The sequence below is a fragment of the Manis pentadactyla genome, chromosome 1, assembly GCF_030020395.1.
Source record: "Manis pentadactyla isolate mManPen7 chromosome 1, mManPen7.hap1, whole genome shotgun sequence".
Lineage (NCBI taxonomy): Eukaryota > Metazoa > Chordata > Mammalia > Pholidota > Manidae > Manis > Manis pentadactyla.
The window spans coordinates 148288602-148306043 of NC_080019.1; the positions used below are offsets into that span (position 1 = coordinate 148288602).

Below are 17442 nucleotides of genomic sequence, written 5' to 3' on the forward strand. Positions count from 1 at the left end.
AGAGAGTTGTGGCAATCTCTCTCAACACTAATTTATAAACAAGGAGTTGTTAATAAAAATATTACAGGATCTCTTAGTAGATATGCACAAAGTAAAACACTGAATTAATAGAAGTTTTTAACAAAAATCTGTTAAGATAAAAACGACTTCACCAAGACTTTAGAATACAAGAGAATAAATACATGAGCATATTTGGTTTCTTCTTTCACTTTTTTGTTTGTTTGTTTGTTTCTGTTGCCCTAGGAAGAAATTGCTACAAAATGTCTTCAGGTGCATAAGAAAATGAAACATCTTTTTAGCCCTATAGATTTGGTAGACAGAAACGTAAATCAGATTTCTTCTCATATGGGAGATTCCCAACTTCTAATTATTTGCGCTTTTAAAAGGGGAGCCCTCTGGGTTGACCATATTCATGTTCTCACTGTGGAGTTCTGCAGTGTGATCTCATGTCTGATGCTGTGTCACTGTCCTCTTATTCCTGGTGTCTAGCTCCTACTCTTTTTCAGGATTATTACATGGAAACTGTGAACTGGAACTACTTTTTAAATTATCTCCTTTGGTCTCCTGAACAGCAGGGAAGATTGTTACTCATTTGCAGCAAGAAACTCACTCATTTCTGGGTTCCAATTAGAGAAAGCCTAGGGGCCCGTTTCATTAAGATGAAACACAAATTGTATCAAGACCTGCTAAACCACTTAATATTTTTATGGTGATATATAGAAGCTTGAACATTTTAAGTACTAATTGGAATATGTGTAGGCTATTTTAATCAATGCATAAACTCTAACCTTCATTTCATTAAAATTGCATCTTATGGTGCTAACTTCTTTTTGCCACCTTGAAGATATACCATACAGAAAAAGATCAAGAATCCTGAAATGTTCAGTGTCAGCAGTGACTTATAGTTATAATCTCCTGTTAATCATTTTGTAGGTGTTTTTTCATTATTATCCTAAAAGAAATAATTATTGTTTCAGAAAAAAAATGTTTTTAAAATACAGACTGGAAGCTTGAATAATTTATCTAGATTTTTAACTTCATTTATATACACACAATTTTAAAATATGTATCTGAATTTAATTCCATATTTACAGAGCCATATGCTTTAAGATGTGACTGAAAACTTCTGAACCTGAGCAGACAAAAGTTCTGACAGTATGAACTTGGGGGACATAATTTTGAGTATATGGAAATGTGTGGATCATGCATATAATTATATCTGTGTGTTTAAAAATTCCAACTTATTCAGCAAGAAAGTATTGCCTCTTGATAAAATAAAATACTTCCCTTGAGTAGTATTTTAAGGATGAATCTTCTAAAATTCAAGTTATCCTTAATATAACTGTTATTTTAATGTTAGCCTTATATGGCTTTGTAGAAAGGATACAACTTCTAATATTCAATTATGTGCAGTAAATTATAGTTTTATTGTGCCACTTTTGCCTCCTCAAAAGAGGATGTGAAAGACATACAGTATACAAAATTATCCAGGCTATCAGTTTTAAAATAAGGATTTTAAATTCAAATAGCAACAGGCAGATATGGGACATACAAAGCAAGTTGAGCAGTATTAATGACTTGACTCTCATTCAAAATACTGAGAGTAAGGTGTCTATATAATTTGATGATATAAACTATTGTCCTTTCTCAATATTTTTAGATAACTAGTTTCTTCTTTTTTTCATAGAATGCTCTTACAGAAGTTTTATGGGTATAGTCCTGATAAAATTACCCTCTCTATTGTCTCTCTAAGTGTTTTTACTACTTAAAAAGCGATTCTTTCACCACATTGCTGACCTGCTGGTTTTGATATTATTAGCAATAATTATTATTGCTTGGTTAAGAGCTTTTATCCCTTTCACAAAATTTTGTCAGAAAATATAATTTTTTTTTGCCTTAGAAAAGCTGTCTCAGTCATGGGCATCAGTTGTCAAGACCTCCATTCTAATTGTCTTCACAAAAACAAAATGTAAGCCCAGTGTTTTCACCAAAATAATTAAAGCTTTTCCAAAAACAGTTTCCAGTGGTATGATAAAATCATGTTTAAATTAGAAAATTTTGACATAGAAGAACTAGGAAAATATTCATCATTTAGAAAGCAAGAGGTAGTGTACAAAGCATTAACTATGGATTCAGCCCAGAGTTTAGATACATCTCTGATCTTCCATATTCACATGTAAATTAGATTTCAAAAAATGATGTCTACCAAAGATTCTTATGAGGATTTTAAAAAATATATGTGGAGTACCTATGATCACTACCATTATCACTATATTGATTATAACTCTTCTAATCAATAATAAAGATATAATCTCTTCTAATCATATCTTTGAAGATAGAAATCCATTGTTTATTTGTCCTTTCTTTTCTCAAAGCAGGTTTTGAGATAGAATTATTTTCCGGTGTTTAATTGGAGAACTGTCAGTTTCTGTAAGGTTAGAGTTTTCTAGATTCCACAAATAAGTGAGATCATGCAGTGTTTGTCTTTCTCTATCTGCTTTTTTCACTTAGCATAATGCCCTCAAGATCCATCCATGTTTTTGCAAATGACAGGGTCTCCTTCCTTTTTATGGCCAAATAATATTCCATTATATTTGGAATGTATTTTCTTTATTCATCCATTGATGATCACCTAGGCTGTTTCTATGTCTTGACTATTGTAAATAATGCTGCAGTGAGCATAGGAGTATAGATAGCTATTCTAGATACTGATTTCATTTCCTTTGGATATATACACAGAAGTGGAATTATTGGATCAAATTATAGTTCTATTTATTTTTTTAAGGAACTTCCATACTGTTTTTCATAGTGACTACATCAATTTACATTCTCACCAACAGTGCACAAATGTTCCCTTTTCTTCACATCCTCCCAAATATTTGTTTCTTCTAGTCTATGTAATGATAGCCATTCTAAGAGGTATGAGGTAATATTTCTTTGTGGTTTTGATTTGCATTCCCTGATGATTAGTGATGATGAGCATCTTTTCATGTAGCTTTTGGCTATTTGTATGTCTTTTCATTTTGGAAAATATGTCAGTTCAGTCCCTCTGCTCATTTATGATCTGGTCATATTCACTATTAAGTTGTATGAATTCTTTATGTATCTTGTATATTTATCCCTTATCAGATATAGGATTTGCAATATATTTTCTCCTATTCTATCTGTTGTCTTTTCATTTTGTTAATGGTTTCCTTTGCTGTGAGAAACATGTTAGTCTGTTAGTAGTTCCGTTTGTTCATTTTTATTTTTGTTGTCTTTGCTTTTGGTGTCAAATCCAAAACTTCAGTGCCAATTCCCTATGTTTTCTTCTAGAAATTCTAGGGTTTCAGGGCTTACATTCAAGTTTTTAATCCATTTAGAATTGAATTTTGTGTATAGTGTTAAGATATGGACCCATTTTCATTCTTTATCACATGGGTGTCCGGGTTGCCTAGCACCATTTATTGAAGAGACTGTCTTTTCCCCAATGTATATTATTGCTTCTTTGTCAAAAATTAATTGACCACAATTATGCATGGGCTTTCTGTTCTTTTCCACATTGATCTATGTGTCTGTATTTATGTCAATACCATATTGTTTTAATTACTATAGCTTATAATACAGTTTGAAATCAAGGAGTCGATACCTCCAGTTTTTTGCATCTTTCTGAAGATTGCTTGCCAGTTTGGGTCTTTTGTGGTTTCATACAAAATTTTGGGTCTGTTTGCACTATTCTGTGAAAAATGTCATTGTAATTTTGAGAGGGATTGCATTGAATCTGAAGATTGCTCTGAATAGTATGGACATTTAATATAATTGTTGCAATCCATGAGCACTGACTCTCTTTCTACTTATGTGTCTTCTTGAATTTCTTTCATCAGTGTCTTACAGTTTTCAGAGTACAAGTCTTTCACCTCCTTGGTTAAATTTTTTCCTAAGTATTTTATTCTTTTTGATGCAATTGTAAATGGTAATTTTTCTTAATTTATCTTTCTCACAGCTCATTGTTAGCATATAGAAATGTAATTGATTTTTGTATACTGATTTTGTAACCTTCAACTTTACTGAAATCTTTTATTATTTCCAACAGTTTTGGGTGATGCCTTTAGGGTTTCTCGTAGATAATATCGTATCATCTACAAATAAAGACAGTTTTGTGTGTTCCTTTCTGATTTGAATGCCTTTTATTTTTTTCCTGCTTAGTTGCTCTGGCTAGGATTTGCAGAACAATGTTTAACGGAAGTAGCCAGAGGCAAGGTGTGGGGGTAGAGAAATTTGGTGGAAGTAGTCAAAGGGTAAATATTTCCAGCTATAGGATAAATAAATACTGGATATGGCATGCTGACTATAGTTAACAATACTGCATTATATATTTAATAGTTGCTAAGAGAGTAAGCTTAAAAGTCCTCATCACAAGCAAAAATTTGAAACTATGTAAGGTGAATGATGTTAACTAAACCTATAGTGGTGATCATTTTGCAATATATACATATATTAAATCATTGTGTTGTGTACTTTAATATAGTGTCTTCACTATATTTTATTTATAGATATATGTAGCCTCCAAATTTTCTGAGTGAAAACCACGCATAATGGTTCCTTTGTACCTTACAGAATTAGGCAAGGGTTATTCACAAAATGTATCTTAAGTATTTATAAGTTGCTTGATTTACTTTATCACAGAAATTTAACATTTCTTATTTTTCCTATTTATATGCATGCTTAAATCCAATAGGCCAGAACCTGTTTTGTGGACAAAGGATGGTGGAGAATTACCAGATCCTGACCGAATGGTTGTGAGTGGTAGGGAGCTAAACATTCTTTTCCTGAACAAAACGGATAATGGTACATATCGCTGTGAAGCCACAAACACCATTGGCCAAAGCAGTGCAGAGTATGTTCTCATTGTACATGGTGAGTAACTTTTTGACATCTTTATATGTTAAAGAATGAATGAAGAAACTGTTTAAATTTGTTACAATTTTTAGAATAATAAAAAAATTAAACAGGTTTCCTTTTTCTTACAGGACTTCTTATCAGTGTAAGTATCTCCAGATTCACAAATAATATGTTCTAAAATCAAACTAATAATACAATTACAAAATACACTAAAAATAAAAATTAGTTTTGTGAAGGTTTTCTTTAATACAAATATATAATTTTTGGTAGTTACTAGTAAATTGTGTAATTTTTTTAATTTTACCAATAAATGCTTTTACATGTAAATCAGAATCATGAAAACTATATTTCCCTTCAGCTAATTTTTGTTGCATTATCACAAAAATATTTTTAATAACCACTGAGCATGTCATTGAGATGCAGAAAAGACAGAGTTGTACAATATTAATGATAACTGCATTAATTTCTCATGAACAATAAGTTGAAACATTCACAGACATTTGTGTCTCCTCTGCATTCCTGTCACAGTTTGAGTAAATATAACAAAATGGCAGAAAGAAATACCATGCCCAAGTTTGACGAGAATCTCTGTTTATCTAAACGCCAAAAGCTACAATGGTTTGTTCATGAGGTAGCTTCAACGTTTGTTAGATGGAGATGAATATTATGAGATTGATAAATACTCCAACAAACAAAATTAGTCAGGTTTCTTTATTGCAAGACTTCTCAGAGTTTATTTACTATGCCAGGGTATATTGTGAATCTCCATGAAAAAAAGCTTTAGGCTGTATCAGATTTTTGTCAGATATTTTACCAAGTAAACCTTTTCAAAGACTAGTATCATGTTCTACACAATATTATAGTATTTGGAAAAAGTATTATGTAAAACATGATGCTGTGATAAATCCAGTGGATCTTAGAAATCATGGAGAAAGTATGCTTATTTGATATATTTTCCATGAATCTAGTTATAAACTAATGTAAGAAGCACAGGTTACTTCTATACCTTTCCAAAAACAGAACTGTGGGAGTAAAGTCTAATTCTTTGTAAAGAGATTCAAGTTTAGGGAAAAAATAAAAATTAACCTAGTTTGTGTTTTTTCCCAGGTATTTATTTTATTAGGACATAGGCCATGATTGGAGAAAAAAAATTATACATTGAATCAATCTAGAGCTTTCCTATTTTCAAATTGTTTTAGTGCATACAGTCTCTCAACTCTTAACACCACTTTGCTATGTATAGGCAATGAAGCCTGGTGAATAGAATATCCACATATAGATATTTTGAAGATAGAGCGGAGAGATTCCTTCCTAGTATCTCATGATCTGTGCAAATTTCATCTTTTTGGAAAGATCAGCCTAATCAAATTAGACTGACAAATTAGAATTAAATGTGGCAAACCCCTCAGACACACCCTACCAGTCTTACTGCCAGAGATATAACAGGGTGGGTCAAGAAGGTAAGTTGGATCCTTAGAGCAGAATCCAGGAACACCTTTCCCTTTGTGTTGACCTGGATGTTTAGACCATGCAATCATAATCTAAAGTGAAATATAGTCTCATTCACCCTTAACTTTGTAAGTGTTTCTCTCACAAAAGTTTTTGGGAACCTGGGGGCATGTTACATAGCATGCTGTGTTGTACCGAAAGCAATATGACATAAAAATGTAGAGAATTAGAAGGAAAGTGACAGAGAAAATAGTATACTTAGATGAGAAATATGTCATTCGTTTTTTGAAAGTAATTCAAATGGGGAAAATTCATATGTTTTTTCTGGTGTTTGCAACTAGCCAGCAGCATGATTTTCTAAATAGCCAAGCTACCTTTAGGTAGTTGGCAGTTGTTATATTTCTAATAAATGTTTCTCTAAGCACTTTGTAAGAAGTCATTTTTGGCTTTGCTTTTTGAACTACAGTTCATCAAAAGCACCCCATAGATTAATGCTATTCATGCTGCTAGATAAATGCTGTGAAGTTCAACAGTAGTTTACCTAGGATTATTGACACAAGTAATGAGAGGCTCAATGAAACAGTGAAACCTTATTACACTGTGTTTAAAAAGGGCTCCAATTGGGTTCATTACAAAATAAAGGTGTTTTTCTTTTCCCCTTTGCTCGCAGGTTATAATGTTTCATTAGTCACTGGTTATATAAATATAAAAGGCGACTCTCTTCTGTTAATGGTTTGGCTGTTTCAAAACCCTACTAAGTGATGAAATTTGAGTGGCATTTCGATCTATAATGAATTCTGCATGCATTTCAGAATGTAGTGATAAGTGATCATTTGTGAGAACTTTACCCTTTTATCTTTTACACCAAGGTTGGTTTTACATTAGCTGTGATAATTTAATATAGCTCCAGTACAGAAAGGCCTTTCGTGAGTTGAGACTGTGTCTTTGACTCTCCTGCAGTTGCCTAGGTGCTATTGATTCTTGATGCAGCTCTGAGCACTTTCCTGTGAAATCAGCTGTTATCTGGATGCCATACTAATGGTTAGATTTTATTCTTTGGGTGTCAGTGGAGGTACATTATTTAAATGTTATCATATTTAATTGTTAACAGCAGTGACATTTTGTGTTATGGACACTGGACTTTTTTTCCCATTCCTAATTGCACCTTTACAAATTTCAGCATTAGAAATACAGATGGTAATTTGAAACTGCCAGTATAAAATTCATCCTCAACAAAAGGCCTACCAAAATTCAGCATACAAATACCTGTAGAATAAAACATTATACTTATGAAATATTTGCATTGTAGAGATGCCATTAGGGAAAAGAATACATTTTCATGAACAAGCTCAGAAATGGAAAAATTAATCTTTTAAATTGGTAACCTTTGTTATATTATTAATTCCTGTGAACACAGTTGTTTTTTGTCTTTTTCCTTGCATATAAAAATATTGAAGTAATTCTCATGTTGTCATTGATATCATGCTATTTATTTAGAATAGCAGATTACTTTCATACCAATGGTCTTGAAATATAGTATTCCATTGTTGTTTTTCCTACTTGGAGACCACAGATCAAGAGAAAAACTCATTCCTTCACCAAATAGATATTTAGCACTTATCTTCTGAGTATAAAGGCATTATTGGAGCAAAGTTGAATAGCACTTAAGAAGTTAAGAATTTAACATAACATGTAAGTTAATCATTCAAGTAATTACAATAGCAAAACAGGAGAACTATAGGAAGGTGGACATACAAAGATGTAGATGTTCAAAGTCTGTGAGAGTGTGGTCCACATATATGGAATTTTAAAAAATAGTAACACAGCATTTCTAGCTTATTCATAAACAAGTGGTATATATCATAAAGGGAAGTACCCAGCACAGTACCCAGTACATAGATATGCAATAAATCAGACATTATTATTATTTATACTAGTAGTCTTATGATGCCAAGGACAATCTCAATCCAATGTTCTTATGAGAAATTTACTCATGAGTTACATACAGTTTAATACTTAAATAGTACCCAGAGCATAAAGGAGGTTATCCCTATTGAAGAAAGTAAAATCCTAAATTTTTTCTTATTAAGCGATGGAGAAGATTTTTAAAATTCAACAGTGTAGCAATTTAGTTGTATAGAGTAGGACAGAAGTTATACTAACCCTTTTTCTCTAATACAATATCAGGTTCAGAGTGTTCAAATAAAATGTCTTGTCCCCAAGCAAAGACTACCTGGATGTGCATCTTGCAGGGCATAGAACATAGCAGATACTTTTTTATCACACAAAGAATAGCTGCAGAGAATTGCATGACCTTAGACTGATCTAATTGGAAGCAATTCACATTCTTAATTTGTTATCAACTGATTTAAGACTTATATTTTTAACCGATTTAAAAGCATATTCTTTTAAAAGTGACCGAAGTGTATAGCACCTTAGGGAGTTTTGAGAAAGAGAATCTATGGAGAGTGAGAAAACACAAATCAGCACATCCCCCAAATCCTAAACTTCTTCCTTCTCAGCTTTCTCAAAGCCTTTTACATCCCTTCACTCTCATGCTAGTGAGATTTATAACCACTTCTCAAAATACAAGTGGAAGATGCACAGGGACGCTGGAACTCTTTAGGATCATCTCTCTAACCTCAAAATCCTCCCCAGGATTTGGGAGCAAGGACAGTAATACGAATAGAAATAATGAGTTGAATATTTCTTCTTCTACCGGTAGCTGCATTAACTTTGTTGTAGAAGAAAGTAACAGGGAGTCAGAATGGAGCCTCAGTGGAGAAAGCACACCGCTCAGAATTCAATTTAGCATCATCTCAGGCAGTCATAGCAGAATTGAGATGCACTGTTCTAGAAAACATTTCATGATATTTCCCATCTCTCTTCAAATTTCTTCTTCCTATTACCATAATAATCCTTATGTGAGATTTAAAATTATTTTGCCACCACTCTAACTTATTCTGTTGCTCCATTGTTTCTACTTGTATGAACAAGCATTTACAATTCATTACCTCTTACGTTAACTCTTGTTGTTCTCATTTTGAATGAAGTCACCTACTATGCACCTTTCCACATCTTTACTTTTCTTATGTATATGTATTTTGCTTTTCTAGCAAATTTCATCTTTATGACCACATAAAAACAAGTAAAATTCTCCATGATTAGTATTATCATAGCAGAAAGTAGAGTAAGAAGTTTGCTTATACTTCTGTAATGCCAATGAATTTAATGACAGTTGCTGATTTGATATCCCTAAAACAGCACCTGACAGTTATGGTGGTTCTGTTTATTTGTTCATACATCTATTGAAATGAATAGATCTACTGATGAAAATGTACTGTTTTTTTTTAATGTTTCCAGGATAATTTACCTCAGAAATAACATACACACACACACATACACACACACACACACACATATATGATAGGATCCATCACATTTTATTGTTGGTTAATAAGAACCATTATAAAAAGAATATTTCAGATTTTTAATTTTAATAGAGAGAATATTACTGCTAGAAATGTCTGGATGTTTAGTCTAGTGAAAGGTATCAAGCTATTAAATATGCTTTTCCAGCTTTTAAGAATCAGTACATCTGCTGCTTTCATTTTGCTCTGCTTTTATTGTTAATAATAAATGTCAAAACTCCTCAGAGGCAGAAAGTTAAATGCACAGATATTGCAGACTCCTGCATCAAGCCCAGCTACTGAGATCTGTTGCTCATTTAGAGTATCTCTGTCACAGACAACAGGTAAAAGCCGCTCACTTGCCATCCTGGCGCTGATTCTCCACTTCAGCTGATTTGCTTACCATCAAAAAGAGGCAAATCGAGTCATGGAAGGTTGCCTTTCTTTCACTTTAACAAACATTTCCAGGCTATCATCCCTTTCAAACATTTAACTAGTATGCAAAATATAAATCCAGTTGCTTTAGGTTTATTAATATCTGACCCTAAATTTAGCAAAATAATATAAATTTAGGTGAATGGAGAATAATTATGAAGCAGATTAGGAATATCATACACTAATATCCTAAATTTGTTTTTAAACTTATCTTACCACAGAACTAAGCAAATATGATAATCATATATTCCTAGTCCAGTACTATGTATTTTATATATTCATGTCATGGTTACCAATGATAGGAAAGCTAATGAGGATTCTTATCACATTAAAATGAAAAATATACTTCTGTGCTTCTTCATCAAGATGTAGCTAGACTAAAAAGTTAGTTGTCACTTGTGTATTTACTATTAACAATTACCCAGCAATAACACAGACTGAGAGGCTATACGAATTTTTTCCACTTAGGTGTACTGATAGGCAAGGTGATACAGATCACAATGGAACTAAGAGTGAATATTTGAGCTCATTCAGGTGGGTGGGGAGTGGGAAAGAGAAGCCGGGGTTATGGACAGATGTACAGCCTAGCAAACATTAAAAAGGGATTTAGCTAAAATCTGTTCCCTCACATGGAAACAGATGTACCAGTTGGTAAATTAATTCTGTGTGTTCATAATGAGCATGTTTCCTTTGGAGAAGCTTTCTTTAGAAGTGTAGATGGGAAAATATACAGTGTAGGACGAAAAAGACAGAAAAGACATCCACATAGAGCAACAAACTGCACTCATGGAAGAGCCCCGTGCTGCTGCTCTTGTCTCTGCTTGAGCTTCCAGACTGTAAACTAGTTGGATGGTTCTTAAAACAGTACCTTCTTTAATCACTGAGATAAAACGTATCATTTCTGAACTTGAATAAGTAGGGAGAGCTGTAACCTGTCACAAGGTGTGCCTGTGAATGGATGAATATGCTGTTGAATTCTGCAGAGAGAAGTGGAATGGGATCAAATAGAGGAGATTGGAGCACTTTTTTTTTTATTACAAAACATTTAAAAAGGTGCATATATCAGGCAGACTCAATGGAGAGTTGAGGCTTAATTACATCTCTTTAAGATGAGCATGAAGTGGATAAATTAAGATTTTACCTTTCAGAGTAAAAACTCCATTCAGAGATGCCATTCTGAAGTAAATGTTTCTATGGTACCCAGGTGGACTAACCAAAATGTCCCTGGGGAAAACCTTCTTTCCTTCCCAAAGGGAGGAAAGAGATCAGCACTCAACAATTCCAACATTTTAAATATCTTCTCTTGCATTATTTATTTATAATCCTTTCTATCAGTTACAGTAAGGTAAACAGAAGGATAGAAACCATGGTGCTCCGTCTTTCTATATTTTTATTCATGTGGAAATAAGGCTATGTTACAAAGTACTGTACAGAACTTACGAAAATGTACAGAGCCCTTCTACTCAAGTATATGAGCATTAATTGGCTCATTCATCAGAGAATTCAAGTAAGTGCAATGGCCCATAGGGGAAAATGTTGGCATTTGTTCTCAGAAATAATGGCATTCCTAACTATAAGACACAGATTTTTCATAAAACTTGCTTTGTAGCTTTGAACAATGTAGTTTTCGCAAACATTGTAACATATGATGTGCCTGTTCCAGAATCCCAGAATTATCCATGATTCTTATCTACCATTCTCTATAATTCATCAGCAAGTTTTGTTGACACTATTTCCAAATCATGCTCCCACATTCCACTTCTCCCTGCCATCCTCTCTGGCCTAGATTATTGAAACATTGTCTAATGGGCTCTTTGCTTCCACCCTTTCACCTCACCAATCTATTTCCCACACAGCTGTGATATACGAATGTTTTAAATGCAAATTCCCTCATGTCTTTCCCCTGTTTAAATTTATCCAAAGGCATTTCATCACACTTAGTATAAAATCCAAGTCCTCATTACCCTGCCTTACCAAACCCAGACAATATGCTACAACCTACAACTGTAACATCTCAGCCCTTTCCACACAATCACTTCTGTCTCCCTGATCCTCTGTCAACTCCTCTAAGACATTAAGCTCATTTTCTTTTCAGGCACTTTGCCTCTGCCCAGAATATTTGTCCAGAAACTATAATGAATGCTGTCATAAATGCTGGTCTTTGCAAGAGTGATTTCTTATCATTCAAATCTCAGATTAAATGAATTCTCAACCATACCTCAATCCAAAGAGGCCAGTCCAATCTAAAGCAGCCCCCAGTTATATATCACTTCATTTTAATTTTCTGCAGAGCCCTAATCATTATCTGGTACTTTAGTTCTTTATTTATATATTTGATAGTACATATGTATGCCTATTTTATAGATACATTAATTTATGTACATGTATCATGTATCTATACATGTGAATATATTCTATGTCCACCCAATATATTATGACTTCCTTGAAAACAAACGTCTTGGAGTCATATTTATCTTGGAGTTTTATTTATCTCTAGTTCATAGTATAGTTCCTTCTAAATAGAAAGCATTCAATAAATATTTCTTTAGTGATTAAATTCCTTTGTCTCTCTCTCTCTCTCTCTCTCTGTCTCTATCTCTCCCTGTCTTTTCAACAGATTAAACTTTAATAAAATGATATATGTATATACACATGTATATATGCATACATAAACACTCATCTACATACATCCACATGTATATATATGTCTACATGTCTGTGTATACATACATGTATACATGTATATATTGACTTCTGAGCAAAATTGGGGTAATTGGTATTCATTTCTTGGTCAGCAAAATCAAAACCTTTAGCTTTCATCCCATATTTGGAAAAGAAGTGACATATAGTGATATATCTACTTAGCAGTCAATATGTAAATGATGGCTTATAGAGTTAAGCAGTGCATTTTATGAACAACTGTGTATAGTAGAATTAGTAACTCTAACAGAAATCTTCGAAATTTGAAGTTATGCAATTGCCTTCATATGTCTGTTCATCTTTTTGCAAAATTATCTGATTATTGCTAAGTAAAAATTGGATGTGTTCTTTGGAAATCTCTATCATCCTCTTAGAGAGATTAGCCAAATATAAAACTTCTCTTGAGCCATGGCCTGAAAATCCACATCACAATGCTATACTACCTATATTTTACAATTTCAGGAAATCTTTCTTGAGTATCTACTATATACAAAGTGCTAAGCAAGTCACTCTGAATCTTATAATGAATAAGTAAACACTCCAATTATGCCTGGACTTCATAGTAAAATTTTAAAAGTGAGGTGTTTCACTCTTGTATTTCACCATGATGCAATTTCAGAGATATTTTCAAGGTTCCTTCATTAATTGTAATATTCTAGGAGACATATCCAGAACTTAAAATTCCACAGTTCGAAATATTTTGCTTTGGTAAATGTTCATTTCCTTATTAAGACCATATTTTAAATATAAATAATTTGGGAAAGGTTATCAATTTGTGTAACTAAATCCCTGTGGGAATCAGTTTATTAAAGATTCTACGGTAAGGTTAGAAAAGACCTTGCTTTGTGTGAGAACTCTTAACATTAGGTATACAAGTGATCAAAGGGGGTATTAAAAGCAGAGTTCAGCGGGTGTTTCTTCACAATTCTGCTTAACATTATTCTTAGTGCTTAGTAGGGATTTCTTCTATGGATATGCAAAGTGGATCTGTTGATGAATATGTATACACAAAAGGTATCTGCAAATGGCCATCGCTGGTTTTCTTAAATTAAAGAACAGCAAATTTATAATAATAATCTTTGAAACTATCTCACATTCTCTTTTAATTTTCATTTAACTAACTTTTACTGTTGCAATAGCAAATATTATATTTGGATGCATTTTAAAAAGTCTTCAGGCAACAAACGTGTGAAATTTAGAATTCACTAAAAATTAGTACTGTGTAATAACTTCCAATTTCAGTTGAAAGACAAAATGCTTCAGCTTGTATGTATTTAGTAATGTATAGTTTAGTTAAGTCCTAAATACATTTGGTTCAGGATTTTGGAGCCCACTGTTACTCTTTTTTGGAATTTGTGTATCAAATAAGAAGAGGAATTAAGATAAAAATGAGAAACATCTCTACTAAGTTCTGTGATGAGTAATCAGTTATAGTAACTTCATATTTGATTTAAATTTTTCATTAATGAGTAACAGTGTTATTCTCCCATAGGAAACTGACATCCTTGCAGAACTTAAAATATTTGACCAAAAAATATGATTTACATTTTTATATATTTTTTATATTTACTTTTTAAATATATTTTTGAGCATTTTTAGGAAAGAGCTCACAGTATTGAAGTAGGTGGAGATAAATAATGTAGGATCATCCACTTCAAAGACATTTTTTTCCCTACTCTAAATCTCACTTACTTTTGTTAGTTTGGAATGTAAAGGAGTATTTTAAAATAAAAAATGCATACATTTTTCAAATAACAGACTGGTTTTATTCAAAAACTTTCTTGTAATTACATAGGACTGTTGGTTACCGCCTACAGTTTAAAATTGCAGTGCTTTTTCATTTTTCAAGAACAGCTTTTTTTATTATTATTATTGTATAAGGATTCCGTTTAGTATGTGAAGCCGGTGGAAGCTATCAGAGGGATGAAAAGGGATTCATTGAAATCTAATTTTTAAAAGGATTCCTTTTTATGAGCAGATGAGGTTCCCATATGACTCCCGACAAGCAGGCATGCACCGAGGACTTGGGGCCTCGTGGGCTTGGTGGCTGTCATTAAATAAGAGCCTCGGCGCTGTTGTCCCTTCTTACGCTATAATCCAAATAGGCCGCTGCGTGTGGCTGAACATAATGGGGGCAGAGAAGCATCCTCTGCACAGGCAGAAAAGCAAATACAGTAAACCTTTCCTCTTATAATTGCCTCCAATGGCAGCACGATTATCAGTAAGAAGGTTAAGGATGCCCTATTATTTTTAAAGTTAGGAAATGTGAATAGCTTCTCTCAAAAAGACACTTCTTACCTTAATACTTCTAATATACGTCAAGTTCTGACTCTTCTGTATCTCCACTAATAATCCTTGGTTTGGATTCACTCTTGATTATCCTGGGAACACCCTGGGGAGTTAGTGACATGAAGCGGAAAGGAAGTAGACATTTGGAGTCCCGATGAAATGGTAGAAGTTTTTCTCCCTATTGAACAATAGTCCTCAGAGAGAAACAAGCCGCTTGGGCTTCAGGGACTCTTTAGGCTTAATTTTGCTTAGAAAATCCGTTCTGAATGGCCAGGATGCCATGTTTAAAAAGAGAAGCTGCCACAAAACAAAACATGTTGACAAGTTAGGAATTACTGTACACTGCATTTGTCGAGAACAGAACTTACCTTTAACCTAAAACGCTCGTTATTGGAAAAAAGGTGCTGTACTACTCTTCAATTTATTCTATACAGTGCTGGTTGGAACTGAATTCATTTTAACAAGGTTATACAGGATCTGTTGTGCTGTAAGTTCCCATAACAATATGTGGTTACATTTTTAAAAATTCCTTCATTAGGAGGCATAAAGAAAGGGTATTTTTCTATTATTTTGAATTGTATGATATGAGTTAGAACTCTTACGTTTTAGAAACACTGAGAACCACATTCAGAATATAAGATTCTTCATTATGCTGCATTTTCATTTTTTTGAATCATCATTTAGTCTTGAAGACTCTTAGCAGGATTTCTTAAAAACTGGCTCACACATAGTGAATAGAAGGTGGTGGGGGAACAGTTTTTTGCCGAGATTAACCATGGGTAAAACTCAATTACTGATTCATTAAAAATTATTTAAAATGATGCTCTTTCCTATGTACTGACATCACTGTCATTATCACCAATAGGAGCATTATTTATAAAGCACCAGTTGAATTCAGGCATAGAACTGGGTACCCTAGGGAAGCACAGAAACATGTCATGGAGTCTATTCTCTCTGTAATCTCATCATATTGTTGGTTCATGAAAAAATAAAATATAAGCAATGCATGTTAAGTGCCAAATGAATGTTACAGCCTCCCAGTTTTCATCCACTGATTTCATAAAGAGATTTGAGATTTATTCTGTCTAGTCTGTACTTTATCATTAATAAGAGAATACTAAAGCATATTAATTACTCTGGATTAGAGAAGCACCTTTAAATACTACCATAGCATAACACATGTGTTTTGATATGTGTCCTCTACTAAGAGAGAAGGAAATGTGGAGTAGTGAGAGGCATAATTCTGGGTGTGCCCATAGTGGTGTGTCATCAATGTAAGCATCATTGTCATGGGGGCATACTGGTCAGAAAGTGAGGGAAGCCATAGATAAACTGAAAAGGCATGATGGGTATTCAGAGAAAAGGAAATCAGTCAGAATTTAGTTGATCAAGGAAGTCTTCACCTAGTGGGTGAAAATCAGGCTGAACTAGAGAGTAGCATTTCACTTGGTCCATTAAGAACTTGGGCTATACTGGTGGAGGAGGGTCAGGGTGACTTGTCTCAAGGGAAAATGATATTTTAAAAATCAAAGGTTGTTTTTAAAGACCGAGTCTAGAGTTTATTGGAAAGATAAATACATAAACAAAATGGTGATGTAACATATAATAACTGTGTATAGAGGTATGTGCAAAATGAAAGTGCATTGAAGGAGGATATTAACTCTTTGTAGAACTGGGGGATGCTTTACAAATGAGATCATAGTTAAAGTAGACTTGAAAGACAGACAAGAAAAGAAGTAATAATTAAATAATTAATGTCATGAAACACGATGTGACTCTGAGAATATGGCAGCACAAAAGAACAGAAAGAACTAAGTCAAGAACTTGGAGAAAGCATTTGTGTCAGGGCAGATGTCTTTTTTTTTTTTTTAAGTATAGTTGATATACAGTATTAATTTCAGGTACACAGTGTAGTGATTCAACAACTCCTACCTTATGAAATGCTCACCATCTGTCACCATACAGTTATTAAATAATATTATTGACTATATTTCTTATATTATACTTTTCATTTCCAGAACTTAATTTTTTTCTTTTTTTTATGAAAGTATCATTGATATACAATCTTATGAAAGTTTCACATGAACAAGATTGTGGTTTCAACATTCACCCATATCCCCAAGTCCTCACCCCCCATTGCAGTTGCAGTCTATCAGCATAGTAAGATTTATAGAGTCACTACTTCCACAGTTTAATTTTATAACTGGGAGTTTGTACTTCTTTATCCCCTTCACCAATTTAGCCCATCTTTTTTATTGGGGTTTGACTTCTTTATGTT

The 17442-nt window shown here is 33.2% G+C and overlaps 1 protein-coding gene across 2 annotated transcripts in view; it reads left to right on the forward strand.

The window, feature by feature from the left end:
• Positions 1–17442, forward strand: part of CADM2 (cell adhesion molecule 2) — a 338329-nt gene that overhangs the window by 242323 nt on the left and 78564 nt on the right. For both annotated transcript variants that reach the window (XM_036898781.2, XM_057501862.1), the window contains one exon: positions 4718–4896. In XM_036898781.2, the coding sequence (XP_036754676.2) occupies positions 4718–4896 (179 nt within the window). The remainder of the gene's footprint in view (positions 1–4717; positions 4897–17442) is intronic.